The sequence below is a fragment of the Lepidochelys kempii genome, chromosome 1, assembly GCF_965140285.1.
Source record: "Lepidochelys kempii isolate rLepKem1 chromosome 1, rLepKem1.hap1, whole genome shotgun sequence".
Lineage (NCBI taxonomy): Eukaryota > Metazoa > Chordata > Testudines > Cheloniidae > Lepidochelys > Lepidochelys kempii.
This window is the reverse complement of record NC_136380.1, coordinates 186726097-186744559: the sequence shown is the minus strand read 5'-3', so window position 1 is coordinate 186744559 and position 18463 is coordinate 186726097. Positions and strand designations below refer to the sequence as shown.

Below are 18463 nucleotides of genomic sequence, written 5' to 3'. Positions count from 1 at the left end.
CCACTTGCTTGTGAACTGTGAGGGCTGCTCTCATCTTGGTATTCATGCACTTCAGGGCAGGGGAAAGCAAGTCACAAAGTTCCATGAAAGTGCCCTTATGCATGTGAAAGTTTCTCAGCCACTGGGAATCGTCCCAGACCCACAACACTATGCGGTCCCACCAGTCTGTGCTTGTTTCCCGAGCCCAGAATTGGCGTTCCACTGCATGAACCTGCCCCATTAGCACCATGATGCATGCATTGGCAGGGCCCATGCTTTCAGAGAAATCTGTGTCCATGTCCTGATCACTCACGTGACCGCGCTGACGTCGCCTCCTCGCCCGGTATCGCTCTGCCAGGTTCTGGTGCTGCATATACTGCTGGATAATGTGTGTGGTGTTTAATGTGCTCCTAATTGCCAAAGTGAGCTGAGCGGCCTCCATGCTTGCCTTGGTATGGCGTCCGCACAGAAAAAAGGCGCGGAACGATTGTCTGCCGTTGCTCTGACAGAGGGAGGGGCGACTGACGACACGGCTTACAGGGAATTAAAATCAACAAAGGGGGTGGCTTTACACAATGAGTATTTCAGGCAGAACTTCACGGAGGGTTCCAATAAGAAATGGTGCACCTAAGTAATTGTTCTTATTGGAACAAGCAGGTTGGTCTGGCCTCTGATTGATACATGGCTAGATTTACCTCGCTGCACCTTCTCTGTGAGTGACTGCAGTGTGACCTAGAGGAATGAGTCCCCTAGACGGGGGGAAGCAAATGAGTACAAAACAAATCTGGTCTATTTCTTGTTTTGATCCACTCCATCTATCTTTTACATCTTTGGCTGGCAGCAGACGGTGCAGAAGGACTGCAAGCCATCCACATCTCATGGCTGCTCGGCAGAAGATGGTACAATAGGACTGCTAGCAATCTGTATCGCCTGCCTGCTCACCATAAGATGGTTCAATAGGACTGACTGCAGGACTAAAGAGAATGACCTGGTCAAGTCACTTCTAATGTAGTCCCTGCACCCATGTCTGCCCAGGCGCTCCTGGCCAACGTGGCCAGGAGCATCTCGGACATGACGATGACGGCTACCAGTCCTATTGTACTGTCTGCTGCCACAAGGCAAGGGGTTGCTGCTGCTGTGTAGCAATGCATACCACGTCTGCCAGCACCTAGGAGACATATGGTGACGGTTACCTGAGCGGGCTCCATGCTTGCCATGGTATGGCGTCTGCACAGGTAACTCAAGAAAAAAGGCGCAAAACGATTGTCTGCTGCTGCTTTCACGGAGGGAGGGAGGGAACGGGGGCCTGACGATATGTACCCAGAACCACCTGCGACAATGTTTTAGCCCCATCAGGCATTGGGAGCTCAACCCAGAATTCCATTGGGCAGCGGAGACTGCGGGAACTGTGGGATAGCTACCCACAGTGCAACGCTCCGGAAGCCGACGCTTGCCTCGGTACTGTGGAAGCACTCCGCCGAGTTAATGCACTTAATGCACTTAGAGCATTTTCTGTGGGGACACACACGCTCGAATATATAAAACCGATTTCTAAAAAACCGACTTCTATAAATTCGACCTAATTTCGTAGTGTAGACATACCCTAAGTTACCTAGTCCGTCATTTGTATCACAAGGCTGAGGAATGTTCACTTGTCTATTGTATATGTGTTGGCCTCACTACAGAGATCCTTTTGTTTTTGTTTTTTAAAGTAACTCCAGTTCTTCAGCTGGTGGCCTGGTAGGTCTTTAAAGGAGGTTAGCATTTATGCAGGGTTTCTGTTCAACCAGGTTCAGTGTCTTAATTCTTGTTTGTTATATGAAGACAGTTGTCTTTAAGTCCAAGCTAAATAAACACTGGTGGTCTCTGTAATCGTATAAAATATTAAATTTTAAATATCCTTCTTGCTTTTCTGTCACTAACATATACAGTGTCTTGTCTTCTCCCCCATCTGTTTCTACAGTTAAATGGGATTCCAGTGAATTCATTACGAGCGTGCCACCCTGTATTAACACTGAAATGAATTAGATGCCTTGGGAGATAAATGCTCCCAATAAACCAATAGTTTGGAAACCTTTTGTATATCACAAAAGCTGAACTCTGTCTGCTCTTAGGGATGGGGAAAATATGCGTTTTAAACAATGCATTTTAAAACCAAATATTAATAAATTGTCTCCATGTATCTGCTAACACAAATAGGAGTTGTCCTTCTGCCAAGACCAGAGTTCATAACTGTAGCAGGAGATGCAGAAGCCATGTGCACCACTAACTTCAGTAGAGAACGCAGCACTGTACTTGGTTTTTAGGGATAGCGATGGCATTGACTGCAGCAGGAATAAAAGCAGAACCCTAAATTCCCGGGGTTGGTCAATATCCAGCCTTCCAGGTCACCTGTAACATCATGGAATGTCATCTGTCACAGGAGTCACCCAGTAATGGGTATCTTGAACAACTTGAGCCACATCAAATGCCCCTATCAGGTGAAGCTGTGCTCTTATGTGTTGGCTGATCAGAGAATGAGGTAAAATCTCGGCACTGAGAGAGACCCAGTTTATATTAGCAGCTGCAAATAGTGTTTTCAGAAAATAAAATTTCTTTCCTCCAGTTCACTTCCACCCCCAACATAAGAATGGAACGATCAATCCCATGTTGCTAAAACTGTGCCCTAAGGAGGAGGGGTTAGTCTGTCCTTTACCTGTAGGGGTGTTCAGGATGCATGCCCAACAAATTCACCACAGAGTCCACAGACCTGGTTTTCAGAGGTGCTAAATGCCCATGCCTTCAGTTTAAGTTAATGGGATCTGTAGTGACCTTGAAAGAATAAGGTGCTGAACTAACTCTGTTACTCACAGTGCAAATGTGTCGACCTCACCACATTAGCCATGCCTTTGTCACCTCTAGATTGGGTTAGTGCAGTACGCTGTATGTGGGGCTACACTTGAAGACTAGTGGAAAACATGGTTACCTTCTTATTTAGGCCATGTCTACATTACAAACTTCGATGCATACAAGTTATGGTAGCATACAACCACCAAAGTTTGTATATTGCTCAGGCATGTGCATACTTATCTGCTTGTGTGTTCGCTGCGCGTTCTCGCCAGGAGAGCTTGTGTCGATACAAAGTGCAGTGCACCATGGGTAGGTATCCCTGTATGACAAGTGCTGCTGTCTGGCGCAGTGCCTTTTGGGACACTTTAGCAATGTTTTGTGGGATAGTAATGACTTGCCCAGGGATTGCTGAGAGCCAGAGGTTAACTTCCCAGCGGGCAATTTTCTTCATCCCATAATGCCATCCATATCCCATAATTTTCATGCCTTTTAAAAAAAAAAAAATCCCACAAACCCATGCTGCACTTTGTCTGCAATCTCTAATAGAAGCCTGGAGTCCAAAGAACTCTGTACTGTTTTCATGAAGGTTGCAAATACAGGGCGCACGATTATCCTGAATTTACAGACCCGCAGGAACTACCGCAACAACTGAGGACATGATTTCTTCAAGGACAGTTTGCTGAGGGACAGAGTGGAAAAACAGTTCAAGGTTGTTGGTGGTACTCATGGAGCAGCTATGGGAGGCAGAACACTGCTCTGGTCCCAAGAATGAGCAGACTGGTGGGATTGTGTTGTAATACAGATTTGGGATGATGAGCAGTGGCTGCAGAACTTTCAGATGCAAAAGGTCACGGTCCTGGATCTGTGTCCTGAGCTTGCCCCAGCCCTTCAGCTCAGGAACAACAGAATGAGAGCTGCAGTGACACTGGAGGAGCGAGTGGTAATCATACTCTGGAAACTTGGAACGTTGCATTGCTACCAGTCAGTGGAAAATCCTGTTGAAGTTGAAAAATCCACGGGGCGGGAGAGGGAAGCAGGGGTATGTTGTCATGCAGGTGTGCAGGGCCATTAATTGTCTCCTGCTATGCAGGACTTTGATCCTTGGCCATGCGCTGGGCGTAGTAGATGGCTTTGCAGCAATGAGATTCCCAAACTGTGTGGGTGATAGATGGCATGTACATCCTATTTTGGTACCACCCCACCTTGCCACAGAGTACATCCACAGAAATCTATGGTTATGCAAGTGTTGTTGGATCACTGGGGACACTTCATGGATATCAACATGGAGCTGCTCAGGGAAGGTGCATGACACTTGCTCCTTTAAGAATATAGGACTGTTCAGGAAGCTGCACTTGGACCTTCTTTTCTGACCAGCGGATTACCGTGTATAACCATATAGGGTTAGCTTTTCCATAATTTACTGATGTAAGATGAACCAGTTTAAAAAAAAAAAGTTTTCACCCTTACTTAAAGTTCATCCTATGTTAGGGAGCTTGCACTACCTTAATTAAATCAATTTCGTTAAACCCACGCAGCTTTTCTAGTGTATTCAAGGCCTTCGATATTGCTTTTCCTCATGTTATTTCTCAACAGTTGTGATTGGTAGCCTACAGATTCTAATGTCCGGGGGCTCCTGGCCGAGTGTTGTAGGTGAAGTATCCTGGACTCTGGAATTCACTCCACTCGCTGGTCTGTCGAAGGCTGTTTTGACCTACAGGGCAAATGGCAAAGCTCGTCCTTTGCTTATGAGACTCACCCTTCAGAAAAGAGTAGAGGGTTAGGGAAGGATATGAGTTGAGTCTTACTGGGGTTTAAATGGGCTTGAGTCCTTTAACACTGGGTCAGTTTGTATTACTAACTTAACTTAATTTGTGGTGTGCATGTGTGTAGAGAGAGGAGATAAACATGTTGTAAAGCAATAAACTAGTCCCTCTAGCTTCTGTCTTCAGCAACCTGTAGGAGCACATCTTCATGCTTATTATATTCATCTCCACCCTTACACTGCAGACAGTAAATTCTGCCTCTCGCTGGGTGGGCTCCTGCATTAAAACTGAATTGGAGAAAGTGGAAGAAACATAGCTGGGTGGTGCAGAGAAGTCCAGTTTCCTTACTAGTAAACTAAATGACTTGATCTATCATGTAATTATGTTTTCCTGCTGTTATTTCATTTGGTTTATTATAGTGCTTTGTTTTTCTTAAAGATGTTAAAAGTAAAAAACCTACATTTAATGGAGCACTAAGGTTGGAAACTTAATAGCATGAAAGTTAGGAAATTAGCTAGGCTTACCACAATGTTCTCTTTGCCATATCATGCATATGCCCAGTAGAAATGAATGTACTACAAAATGAAGGGTTGAGTGTGGGCTGTGATTCTGTGGGAAAATGCATTATAGGAGTTAAGAGCAGGGGTGAAGAGGACCACCTATCAATGCTTCATTAATCTTCTTTTAGTTGAATTGCTAGGTCATGCTACCTGTGATCAGAAGATAAACAATCATACCAGATAATTTATTTTAATGTTTGGGCACAAAACTATGTTAAAATTATTGTGGAGGCTTTAATTGTTACAACTAACGTTGCACTGAAGTAAGTACTTATATTTCTGACTGGTGCAGGTTATGGGAAAGAAGTGTGGATGGGCAGGGCATACCCTGTGAGGAGTGACATGGGGCCCCTCCCTGAGAGAGAGGTTCCTATTGATAAATCCTGGCATTCTTACTGGGCTCAAATTCATATGACAACAGCATGACTTTTAACCAATGGGATGTTTTTGTTGGAAATCCTATAGCTAGACTTGGATGTGGCCAGCATCTCGCATTAGTCCCCCTGTATCCTGTGCGTGTCATTGATCTGCAAACAGGGATATCATTGAGTTTAATGGACCTTTTCTTGGACAAATATGTTGTTCTTCCATGTCTATAACGGGTGGTTTCCCTAGTGATGGTGAAGTGGTTAAAAGTTGTTGAACTTTATTTTTTAAAATCTGTGCTCAGAGTTCATGTGAGTGCTCTCCAGAGGACTCTGGATATTAGATCCACTTGACCTTGCTTTGTGGTCCTAGAAGCTGGGGTGGTCTCAGGAGGACAGATCCTTTCAGCATCCTGGCTGCCCCTCGGCACTCCCAAACACTATACCAATATGTCTTGCAATGGATGTGTAGCTAGGGGTGATGGAGCAGGATTACAGGTTTGTGTAAGTGATTTTGTTGAGCGACTGAATCTGAAAAGTTTGCGTCTTTTGCTGAAAAAGTGTTTTTCTTTCGTGGAAAGGCTGGGGTTGTGAATCAAGGCAGCTCTCGTTCTCTCTTGGGGAAGTGAGCTAACCTGCCAAAGCCAGCCTGCAGCTGCAGAGATTATTCTCTGGCTACAGAGCCAAACCCACTGGAAAAGTCTCACTACTGTTTCTTTGCCAGGTCATCTGGCTAAATTAAGTAGTTTGCATTTGGCCATAGTATAATGTATTGCTTCTCCAGTCTTCTGCAGAGAATTAACACTTCCTTTGTGCCTGCATGGTTGTGGGGTTTAAGGAATTCTATATGGGACCATGTCTTTCTTGATCTTCTCTACAGCTCTGTGCATGGTTGGTTTTCCAATAAATATTTGCAATATTATCCAGTCTTGTGGTACAGGAATCCTGATCTACCAACCCTGAGCCTTTGTGCCATGGTCTCCATTGGGGTTTTGGGGTGCCTGGTGGGGAGTGTTTGTCTTTCCTCTCTGTTTTGAGTTTTGTGCTTTTATTTTAAGCTGCTGTTTCTCCTGAACTCTCTAGACTTCCTTTTATTTGTTTTGGAATTTGTTTGTCAGCAATTCAGGCTGGATAGTTTAATCTTGATCAGGCTCTTTCTTCTGGTGTGGAAAGGAAAGACCACATTCTTTACTGAACGGCTCTGTGGCAGAAAAGAGGGAGAGCCCAGGTGACTTTTTGAAATGTGGTGTGCAAGGGGTGAAAGGACCTTGCCCTTTGGAACCTTAAATATCTGTGACTCCTTGGGTAATAGTCCCTTAGCCAGCAAATGATGACGGGTGCTGATTTTCTACAGATTGGATACAGAAACTGAATGTGCACAAAAGACTTGCAAGTGGCAAGATGCACACTTTTCATATTGTATTAGTGACCTTTTACCACAATTACAGTGTTTACCTATCATGGATAGAAACCCTGGCATATCAGGGTTTCTATCAGAAGATTTTAGAGGAGGATTGAGGGTGCAGTCAACAAGTGGTCTCAAAGTGTGCCCTAGAAGTGAGAGAAGTTGGGGATCTTTTAAGTAAATGAAAAGTTTGTTTTGTTTTAATTTTATTGTGGGAGTAAACTGTGGGAGAGGGAATACATAGGATTACAGAAGTGTTTAGAGCCACTAGCCTTTGGAGCAGAGGTTCTGAACTCCATTCTGTGGAGAAGGCTAAATACCATTTTTAATTTTGGTTGTCAAGGCAGAATAAAAATGTAAGACTTCATGGAGGTTTTCAGAGAGATCAGGTTAGAATGTCCTTTGTGTAGAAACAAAACTGTTAACTATTTGTTTAGTACCTTATTGTTGCATTCAGCATTGCCCCCTGCTATTTCCACCCTGGGTTTCTCTTCCTTCCTCATCCTCCTTCCTGTCTTCTCTCTTCTCCTTTCTTCTCTCTGCATATTCTAATGCTAATTTAAACAGTAAAAGAGTAATGCTTAAATTAGTGGGGTTAGGTTTTAGGTTCTTTGTAACCAGAAGGGCTAAAATTCACTTTTAAAAAGCATGAAAACTTAAGTTCTGCAAATTCTGAACATACTGCATAAATAAATTATACACCTAGATCCTGCCTCTAGGTTTTGTTTGACACATCTGCTCTAGAGGCTTTGGGGGAGCCCATGAGTGTTTTGGTCTTTGATCATTATGTCACATGGCAACTAGCCTGAAGGGGAAAGGAGCCCAGTGTGTCCAGGCTTCAGATCCTGTAGTAACTGCAGACTTTCACTTTTGGATGGCTGGCCAATTAGTTGCTTCTCTTGTGTAGTCACCCTACCTTCTACATACAAAGGGCTGTGTTTTAGTTGAAATTCTCTGGAGGCAAAAGGATTATGGCAATAAGATTGGGTGGTAAAGTAGAAGGGTCTAGTTCTTGGTTCAGTTCTTAGTTGTGCTATGTAAAGCCACTTGTGTGTCTAATCCAGCAACATGGAAGAGGGGAAAGGCGGAAATCTAAGTCTGAAGGAAATGGATTTTGTGGGATACCCTCATCTGATCTTAATGAGTGAATCTCAGTTGGCACTCCAGAGGAAGGTGGAAACTCCCTCAATAGACAGTGGGTCACTAAGCAAACAATAATAGAATGAATACAGAATGGGATAGGGAATAATGCTCAGAGTATTACAAAGTGTTTATGTAATCAGTGATGCACACCCACCTGGAATACCGTGTTGTCTTATGACCAACCCATCTCAAATATTTTATCAGGCATTGAAATTGGTGGGTGACAAATGATTAGAGACATGGGAAGACTTCCAGTCTTTTCACACTGTGCTCATATAGAACTGCTTGTTAGAGGAGTGAATATGATAACCGGTACACTCAACTGAGTAGAAAAGGTAGATAAGACACTCCTGTTTACCCTTTCTCATAAAGTTAAGGGGACATTCAAATGCAAATTGAAAGGCAACAAACTTAAAACTGAAAAGAGGAAATAGTTAACATGTGAAACTTATTTTCAGTAATATCTTGTGGTAGCTTAACAGGATTCAAAGGATTAGACGTAGCTATTCATGATCCATAGTTACATTAGACATGAAATGCAGATAGAGGATAAAGCACCTAATGTGTATGACAGCCTGTAATTGACCAAGGTTAGAAGGAAAAACTTGTCAGGTTATTCCATAATTATCCATTCCATAATTATTTGGGCTTCTCACACCCCCCCCGAAGCATCTGATACTTGGCACAGTCCGAAGCCAAATGCTGGACTAGCCGGACATCACATCTGACCCAGCATGATAATTCCTGTGCTAATTGTCTGTTTTCTCTTCTCCCACCCAGCTTTCTGCAAAGGGCGAATTGTGAGGGTGCCCAAAAGCCCACTCATTCGAGTCGAAGGTACAGAGACGGTGATCCCTTGCAATGTTACTGACTATGATGGACCCAGTGAGCAGAACTTTGACTGGGAATTTTCCCAGGGAACTGACTTTGTGCGGATAGTGAGTACCTGGGACTCATCATTCACCTCCCAGCAATACCAGAAGAGGGTTAGCAGCAGGGAAATCGTGCTGAGGCGGAGCAGCAATAATGCTGTGGAACTTCTGATCAGAAGTATCCAGCCAATTGACCAAGGAGAATACAAGTGCATCACCCCCAGCACAGATGCCACTGTTCAGGGAAATTACGATGCTACAGTCCAAGTGAAAGGTATTTCCACAGGGTGAGGGGTGTTTGTAATCAGTACCAGACAAATACGTACTGCTGGGTGTTCTCATCATGTTGCGCATCTATACAGTCCTGAGAATAGGCATAGCCCTGTTTTGTCTAAATTGCTGTTTCCTCTTATCTGTATGTGGTTCCCCCTCCCTCCAGGTCCTTTCCTAAAGCCACCCTTCAAAAATATGCTATTCAAAGGGTGGCAACAGCAGAGGGAAGTAAGATAGAGGTGAAGGAGGAACATTATTGTAAATGGTGCCGAACTTTTTCATATTACCAGCTGCCAAAAACCAATAACACACTAAAGATTGTTTGTTCTTAGAGTCCAGGGTGCTGTAAATTTGCAATTTTTCCCGATTCGTAGATTCCAAGGGACCGTTGTGGCCATCTAGTCTGACCTCCTGTATCAAATGGGCCATAGAACGTCTCCAAAAGAACTCCTAGAGCACAGCTTTTAGAGCAACATCCAATCCTGATTGTAAAATGCTCAGCGGCGGAGAATCCACCGCGACCCGTGGTAAAATATTGGTGGAGGCAGGGAGAATAACTGAGGAGTGGGAGAAGGATGATGTTTTGTAGCTGAGGTACCGTCATCTAGGGGTTTCCCCGTGCGGTAGGAATAGTTTCCCCTTTTTCTAGATAGCATGCTGTGTTCCTTCAGCAGCAGCAGCATCCTGGCGTATCTCCTTTGATGTTAGAAAAGGAGCTTTTTTTGACTTGGTGTTTCTTCTCCGAATACCACAAGAACGGCTAGGCCCTTCCCTGGGGATGTACATTAGGTTGGAATGGTGTTGCCTTGGTCTTGCCCTAGAGAGCAGAACTAGAGGGAAAGGGGTGGTGATAAAATTAAGGACTTCAATCCTGATTCCTAAAGTGGGTGGCTTGCTCTGATAAAATACCTGGGGTTTAATGTGACTTTGTTTTTTGAGGGGGCAGGAAGGTTGTGGGGGAGATGAGTGATTGTCCAAGACCTGCTGTGAGAATTCAGTATAATTGCACAGTTGGGTCAGTCAGCCAACAGCATTTCCCATCCCCTCTCTTTACCGTTTCCATAAACTCACATATATTACTCTGTGTGTTTTATCATGTTTTCTTCTTTAAATAGTGATTGCCGATGGCTTAACTGTGAGTGGAGCCAAAGCTCGGTCCTCGAAACCTCTCAAACTGTCTGAGGGAGACTCATTTGAATTACGCTGCTCAGCTTCCACCACCTCCTCAGAACACACTCACCTGCAAGTTACTTGGGAGCTCAAGAATGGCCCAGCCTGGCAGGAAATCCTCTCTCTGACACACGAGGGCAAGTTCCAGCCCAGCCCGGAGTATGAAGAGCGCTACCTGAGTGGAGATGTGCGCTTGGACACAGTGGCAAATGACATTTACCGACTGTCTGTATCCCAGGCACTGCCTCTGGATGAGGGCCTCTACAGGTGTCTTGTGAGCGAGTGGGTGAAAGGTGCAGATAGTTCCTGGCAGAAGATCCAGGAGAAGAATGTGGAAGTAGCAAGCGTGGTAATCCAACAGACTGGTGAGTTTCAGGTGCATGGGTCTCCTTATGACTTGTAACCATGCCACACCTAAGCCAGGAGAACTTATGAGAGCAGAAGTGAAGCAGGGAAAGCCTGGGTCAGTACTCCTGGGAGAACCTAGATTGCTGCAGGAGGTGATACTGGTGGCTCTCTTCTTTCTGAGTCAGTGCTGGGACAGGGCCTCAGCATAGTGCTGGGGGCGATGTGCTGTTGAGGGCTCTGTCTTCTAAATGAGGTATAAAATCCAGATTCAAATCACTAAGGTATGTCTACACAGCAGTTAAAAACTCGCATCTGGTCTGGGTAAGGTGACTTGGGCTCACCGGGCTGTAAAATTGCTGTGTGGACATTTGGGCTTAGGCTGGAACCTGGGCTCTGGGAGCCTCCCCGCTCTCGGGGTCCCAGACCTCAGGCTCAAATGTCTGCATAGCAATTTCTAGCCATGCATGCTGAGCCCTGTGAGCCTGACTCGAGCCAGCCGTGGCTGTCTTTGTATTCCACTGGAGACGTACCCCTTACGGTCATTTAATTTCCTGTCGCACCTCCCGAGAGCGGGGTTGTTACTGTGTCTTGGTGACATTTCTACTTGGGTACTCGTATTTTTCTGTCCCCGGATTCCTCTCTCCTTTTCCTCTATTTTCTGTCCTCTGGTGTTAAACAGCTGCCTCAGTCCTCCCCAGAGGTGTCTGTGCTTCAGTGGCAGGTGTGTAGTGTTTGCTGTATGTAGCTTTTCAGGGTAAAGACCAATATAATTTCAAAGTATGACTGTTTAGCTCTGCTTGTGTTCATTTTGCTGCCCCCAGCCCATTGGACTGCTTGCTCTGTAATGTTGGCAGCTGTTTAGCAAGGAGTATTTCTGAGCACTGATGTTTAGGCACTGTAAATTACATGTATTTAGGAAACAAAAAGACTCCTGGTGCTGGGTTGAGTATCCAAATATCTCTTTCCCACAGACTTCATGAATAGATACACTGAGCACATAAGTGTGCCAGCCCTGCCAAAGTGTGGGGTTGGGGGAGTTGTAATAGTGCTGATGCATCTTATCATGTAGTTGGTGGAAGAACAGGCATGATGTCCCCTCAGAAATGAGAGTGTGATAGTATTTTAGGAAGTGTGTGTGACAGGCTGACAATATCCTGAATACACCTTATGGAATTAAGACCAACTTTATTGAATGAAGTTAAACCTTATTTAATTGGGTTTGGTGCCTTTGGGGTCTCTTGTATTGAAAATGCAATTGTTCGTGTTACTGTAGAATTGCATGCAACTTTTCTAGGGACTTGTCTAATGTAAACATTGGGAACTTCAAAAGACTTTTTTTTTTTTAGACAATGTGCGTAAAATAGTTTTCCTAGAAAATACGGGCAGGGGGGCGGGCATGGGGAGCGGTGGAGTGAGGAGAATGCAAATTATCCACTTTGTAGCTTCAAAAGGGAGAATTCAACCAGGGGAGGAAAACCCATTGTCCACTAACAGCCTGCTCCTGGAAACTCCAGCTCTAAGACCCCTGAGCTGTATAAAAGATGGACTAAACGTGTTAGGAGGGTCCTGATTGTGAGCTGAAGCTGTGATGAACCTGTGAAATCTGGATGGGGTGTGGAAGGACTACTCTGCTAGAGGCGGCGTTAGGGTTGGGAGATTCTCCGGTGAGCTTACCACTACACATGTAGATTCTTTAGTGTTTTCTCTATAGTGCTTTTTATCTTAAGAATAAAATAGGCTTGCACAGGAAGAACTGTGTAGTCATTTATACCTCTGTTATCAGTCTCTGAAAGGAAAGCAAATAGGTGAGGTTGGGCAGCCTGCTTGTGCTGGGAATAACACAGTGTAGGCAGGGAGCTGGGCCTCCTGGAAATTCCCTGATCAGAAAGAAGTGAGGTGTTTGTCTCCACCCAAGAAAGGCAACAGCTGGGGAGCTGGAAGCCTGAGAGGGGGTGCCCTTGCTGGATTTCTGAGGGGAAATATAGGTGAAGTTCTCCTGAACTGTGACTGTGTGCTCAGGCAGTAGAGGTATCTGCCATGTGAAATCCTTTGCCAGAGAGAGAACCCGGAACTTAGGGTTAGATAGCTAATTTTGGTTGGTGGGGCTTAGTTGTGAGCTCTGCTGGATCAGTCTGCTCCCTCTTCTCTTAGGGTATGTCTGCTAGACAGGAAAGCTCTCAAAGGCTCTCTCCAGAGCCATGGGGTACAGTACTGAGTAAGGGCTCTAATTCTGGCATTGCCTTGTCAAGTCCTTAAATTTCTGAGAAGCTTGCTTATGTAGGTGGGGTTTAATCAGTGATTGAATGAAAGGGGAGGGGGCACTAGGGACCAGCAATGCTGTGCATGATATTTTACTGCATTTTTGCTGATATTTTTTTATTTTGTTATAGGCTTCTAAATTCAGCCTGGTCAATGGCAGCACTAGCCATTTGTCAGGAGCAGGAGGCCTGTCCTAAATTGCATAACGTTGAGTAGATCACATCCTCCTCCTTATATATAAAATGGAGGGTGGTCCGATGTGGCCTGTACATGCTGTATATACCATCATGCAACATGGCCTGACTGCTTGGCTTTGGAGAGCATTTTGTACTGGGTCCTGTAGCCTCTGTAGACTGTACCTCCATATTAAAGACAAAGGTGGATGCAGTGTATTCCAGGCTATTTTGGCCGTCCTGGACACTACAATCTCTTCTGTAAATAAGGAGGTGTGAACCTGCAAAACTGATATAGTACTGTTAATTTGTGCACATAGGCTATGTAACTTCATGAACTTGTTACTGCTAACCTTGTCCTATTGCTACCTTCCATTCTATTGTTTGTCACATTTGCTTGCCTTGTTTTAAATTTGATTCTAAGATCTTGGGCACAGGGACTTGTCTTCTTCCTATGGTTAAGTGCACCATCTAGCATAGTGGGCCTGTAATCCTGAATGGGGCATTCAGGCACTTCAGTGATGATAGAACAAAGGAGGCTCAGGAATGTGGGGTGGGGTGAGATTCTTACGAAAGTATCTCTTGGTTTATAAATGTAGTGTTTGAGTGCCCCTGGCTTGTGTGAAGATACTTAAGTTTCTTGGAGGCTCCCTTCACCTTACAGTGGAGTTGTAATGTTAGTCTATTACAACCCTGAATAATTACTGTGAAGGTTTTACTGTCCTCTCTACTCATATCATGATGATCCTAACAGGAAAAACTAATGACCCCTTAGTTGGCTGTGAGGAGGTACTTGGGGCATGTAGGTGACTGCAAGTCTCCTGTATTGTGGTGTCAGCTTGAGCCTTCTCACTTTTCTGTGCTGTCAGATGCAGTGGTAAGCTGTGAGAGGAGTAATTCTTGGTTTTAAAGACAAGGGCTTTGAAAATTGAGAAAAAACACATAGGGCTTGTCTACTCTACCCGCCGGATCGGCAGGCAGCGATCAATCCAGTGGGGGTTGATTTATCGCATCTCGTATAGACGCGATAAATCAACTGCTGAGCGCTCTCCCATCGACTCTGGTACTCCCACCAGAACGAGGAGCGCAAGTGGGAGTTGACGGGGGAGAGTCACCTGTCGACTTACTGCAGTGGAGAAACCGCGGTGGGTAGATCTAAGTATGTCGACTTCAGCTACACTATTTACGTAGCTGAAGTTGTTGGATCTTAGATCAATCCTGCCCAGTAGTGTAGATAAGCCCATAGGTTCTTGCATTTATATAGTACCATTCCCAAGAATCCCTCAATGCTTTACAAGCTGATAGGCAATATGTACAGGAATGAGCATCTAAGCAGAAATCACTTCACCCACCATAAAAATGCCCAACCACCTTCTGAGGTGAGCACATGGTCACTGTTAAGGAACATGTAACAACTCTGCTTGTACAGGGTCTAGTAGAATTGGGCTCTTAATCCTTGATTCGGGTCCTTGGGATCCTTAGGTCCCTTAGAATGCGAATCAGGGATTAGAGCCAGTTCAACCAGACAGTGTACAAACAATAGCTCAAACAGTCCTTGGACCATGTGCATAAACAAATAGACAAATGAAGGAGAGGGGACAGGGTAACAGACACCTGAAAAGTCTTGCAGCAGGAGGTAAACAGCACTTGTTAACAAAGCATAAGGGATGAAAAGTGTGGAAGTCCCTCCTAATACATGCTTTTCATTATTAAAATAGGGCTGTCAAGTGATTAAAAAAATTAATTGTGATTAATCGCAATTAATTGTATGATTAATCACGCTGTTAAACAATAGAATACTATTTATATAAATATTTTTGGATATTTTCCGCATTTTCAAGTATATTAATTTCAATTACAATGCCGAATACAAAGTGTACAGTGCTCACTTTATATTTTTTTATTATAAATATTTTCACTGTAAAAATAAAAAATAGTATTTTTCAATTCACTTACTACAAGTACTGTAGTGCAATCTCTTTATCATGAAAGTTGAACTTACAAATGTAGAATTATGTACAAAAAATAACTGCACTCAAAAACAAAACAATGTAAAACTTTAGAGACCACAAGTCCACTCAGTCCTACTTCTTGTTCAGCCAATCGCTCAGACAAACAAGTTTGTTTACATTTGCAGGAGATAATGCTGCCCGCTTCTTGTTTACAATGTCACCTGAAACAGGCATTTACATGGCATTGTTGTAGCTGGTGTCGCAAGATATTTACGTGCCAGATGTGATAAAGATTCTTAAGTCCCTTAATGCTTCAACCATTATTCCAGAGGACATGCTTCTGCTCGATAATGATCCAAAGCAGTGCAGACCAACGTATATTCATTTTCATTATCTGAGTCAGATGCCACCAGCAGAAGGTTGATTTTTCTTTTTTGGTGGTTCGAGTTCTGTAGTTTTCGCATTGGAGTGTTGCTCTTTTAAGACTTCTGAAAGCATGTTCCACACCTCATCCCTCTTAGATTTTGGAAAGCACTTAAATCTTGGGTCAAGTGTAGTAGCTATCTTTTAGAAATCTCACATTGGTACCTTCTTTCCGTCTTGTCAAATCTGCAATGAAAGTGTTCTTAAAACTGGGCCGTCATCCAAGACTGCTATAACATGAAATATATGGCAGAATGCAGGTAAAACACAGAGTAGGAGATATACAATTCTCCCCCAAGAAGTTCAGTCACAAATTTAATTAACACATTATTTTTTTAATGAGCATCATCAGCATGGAGACATGTCCTCTGGAATGGTGGCCAAAGCATGAAGGGGCATATGAATGTTTAGCATATCTGGCATGTAAATACCTTGCAATGCTGGCTACAAAAGTGCCATGTGAACGTATGTTCTCACTTTTTGGTGACGTAAATAAGAAGCGGGCAGCATTATCTTCTGTAAGTGTAAACAAATTTGTTTGTCTTAGTAATTGGCTGAACAAGAAGTTGGACTGAGTGGACTTGTAGGTGCTAAAGCTTTACATTTTTTTTGTTTTTGAGTGCAGTTATATAACCAAAAAAATCTACCTTTTGTAATTTGCACTATGGTACTTATAAGAGATGAATTGAAAAATACGATTTCTTTTGTTTATAATTTTTACAGTGCAATTATGTATAACAAAAATAATATAAAATGAGTACTGTACACTTTGTATTCTGTATTTGAATATATTTGAATATGTAGAAACATCCAAAATATTAAATACATTTCAATTGGTATTCTATTGTTTAACAGTGCAATTAAAACAGCGATTAATTGCGATTAATTCTTTTGTTAATCATGTGAGTTAACTGCGAGTAATCAACACCCCTAATTTAAATTAAACTAAATTGATGCTGTCATCAGCTGTGCAGCCTACTGATCACAAAGGTCCTCTCTGAATGCTGCCTGTGACCATGTGTTCTGTGAACTGAGTACAACCACTGGCCTGGAGAGGAGCCTGTTAAATGCTCTGAGTAAGTTTCCCAGAGCTGAAGAAGGGGTCTGTGTAGCTTGAAAGCTTGTCTCTCTCTCCAGCAGAAGTTGGTCCAACAAATGATATTCCCTCACCCACCTTGTCTCTCTAATATCCTGGGACTGATATAGTGACAACAACACTGAGTAGCTATTTGCATTGCTGTAAAATCTGTAGTGTATGTTGGACTCTGTAGTATGTGAAGAAGCAGCAGTCTATGGAACTACCATTGCCCTCTGTGCACTTTCATTTCTGGTCTCAGCAACTCCCTTAAGGTGAGTCAGGAGTTCAAGATTTGGCCATGGCTGCTTACATTAAGTCACGCTTAACTTTCTGTAGCTGTTGCTGCTGCTTTTCTTTTATCTTTTCATTTTTATTTATTTATTTATTCATTCATCCTTTTGATCACAGGAGCTCAAAATTGTTTAGACAGAGACCAAATTCAGCTCTGATATAAATGGGTGCACTTCAGTAGGAGTTCTGCCTTCTGTGAATTAGACCCCAAATGTCTCAGCACCACAGTAAGATAAGGAAATATTATCCGCCTTTTCTTTATGGGAAAGCAAGTGCAGAGGTTGTTCCTTGCCTAAAGACACACCGGAAGTCTGTAGCAAAGCTGGGAATAAAAACTCAAGTCTTGATTTCTCCCTCCCTAACTGCTATACACACTCATAGTTTGCAACTTTTATAGATAGGTACAAACCTGTAGTCAAGTCATCGAGCGCTGAAAGCAGAGAGCTGAAGTTACTTAAGAACTTGCAGTACCAGAGCAGTAGGCACTAAATAGTTTGTGACAAACACTTGAATACTTGTCTTGTCTTGTTTTTTAATATTCAAGCTCTGGATGTGCTTATTGCCACAAGCAACATGTCTGTGACTGAAAGGGATTCCCTGGACCTAACCTGCAACATCACAACAGACCGAAGTGGCATCTTCCAAGCTCAGGTGACGTGGTACTTCAGTGAGTCACTTGATGATACCTTGTTGGATGCCCGGGTTTTGTTGAGTGTGGACCGTGATTCTGTGGTCAGCAACTCTCCCCTCATCAGTCTGAGTCACATGGATAGAAATTCCTATCACCTGCTGGTGCGTGATGTGGGTGTGGAAGACTCTGGCTACTATTTCTGCCAAGCATCTGTCTGGGTGCCACAGCACAATGGGAGCTGGCACAAGGTGGTGGAGAAGACCTCTTCACCAGTCAGCGTGGTGGTGACAGCATTAGGTGAGTGGCTCCATCCTGAGGCTCAACAGATAATGAGCCATTCTTTTCCTGTGTTCAATTCCATTATGGAGTATGCAGAGCAAAGACATTACAGGGTCTGTTCTGGGCACCCCTCTATCCTATTGACCACAGATATGGAAAAATGTTCCTACGCCAGAGTCTTTTTATCCATGCCCCTTGCGATACAGATCCATTCACACCCACTCTTCTGGCCTCTGTTGTCATGTATTTTAGGAGATTTGCCAGGAGCCTAAGGGCTTTGTACTACAACCTACAGGAACTGGTGAACTCTGGAGCTTCCACACCTTTAGTAGCCTGATAAGTCCCTATGGGGGCGGTTATCTTTATTCTTTTATGACCGGTTGTTCCATAAGTGTGACTTAGTAATCTGTTCTGTAAAGGTTTTTATACTGCACTCGCTGAATACCTCAATATTAAGACAGATGGTATTTGTTTGCAGGTGACCATTAATGTAAGTTGACCTGGACTAGCGGAATTTTCTATTCACTGTAAATAAGTTTTAAAATTCTAGAAATGAGTGAATTTTTCTAATTTAACCGTACAAATAAACAAATAATTGTCTGTTTGGCTGTACACGGGACTACCAAGCCAGGCAATCTTCGTACAGTAACTTCTCGTGGCTCCACTCACT

At 43.6% G+C, this 18463-nt stretch overlaps 1 protein-coding gene across 2 annotated transcripts in view; it reads left to right on the top strand.

The window, feature by feature from the left end:
• The window catches only part of PTGFRN (prostaglandin F2 receptor inhibitor), a 100103-nt gene that overhangs the window by 33071 nt on the left and 48569 nt on the right, over positions 1-18463 (top strand). For both annotated transcript variants that reach the window (XM_073304637.2, XM_073304627.2), the window contains exons 2-4: positions 8825-9190; positions 10305-10724; positions 17428-17811. In XM_073304637.2, coding sequence (XP_073160738.1) covers positions 8825-9190; positions 10305-10724; positions 17428-17811 — 1170 coding nt within the window. The remainder of the gene's footprint in view (positions 1-8824; positions 9191-10304; positions 10725-17427; positions 17812-18463) is intronic.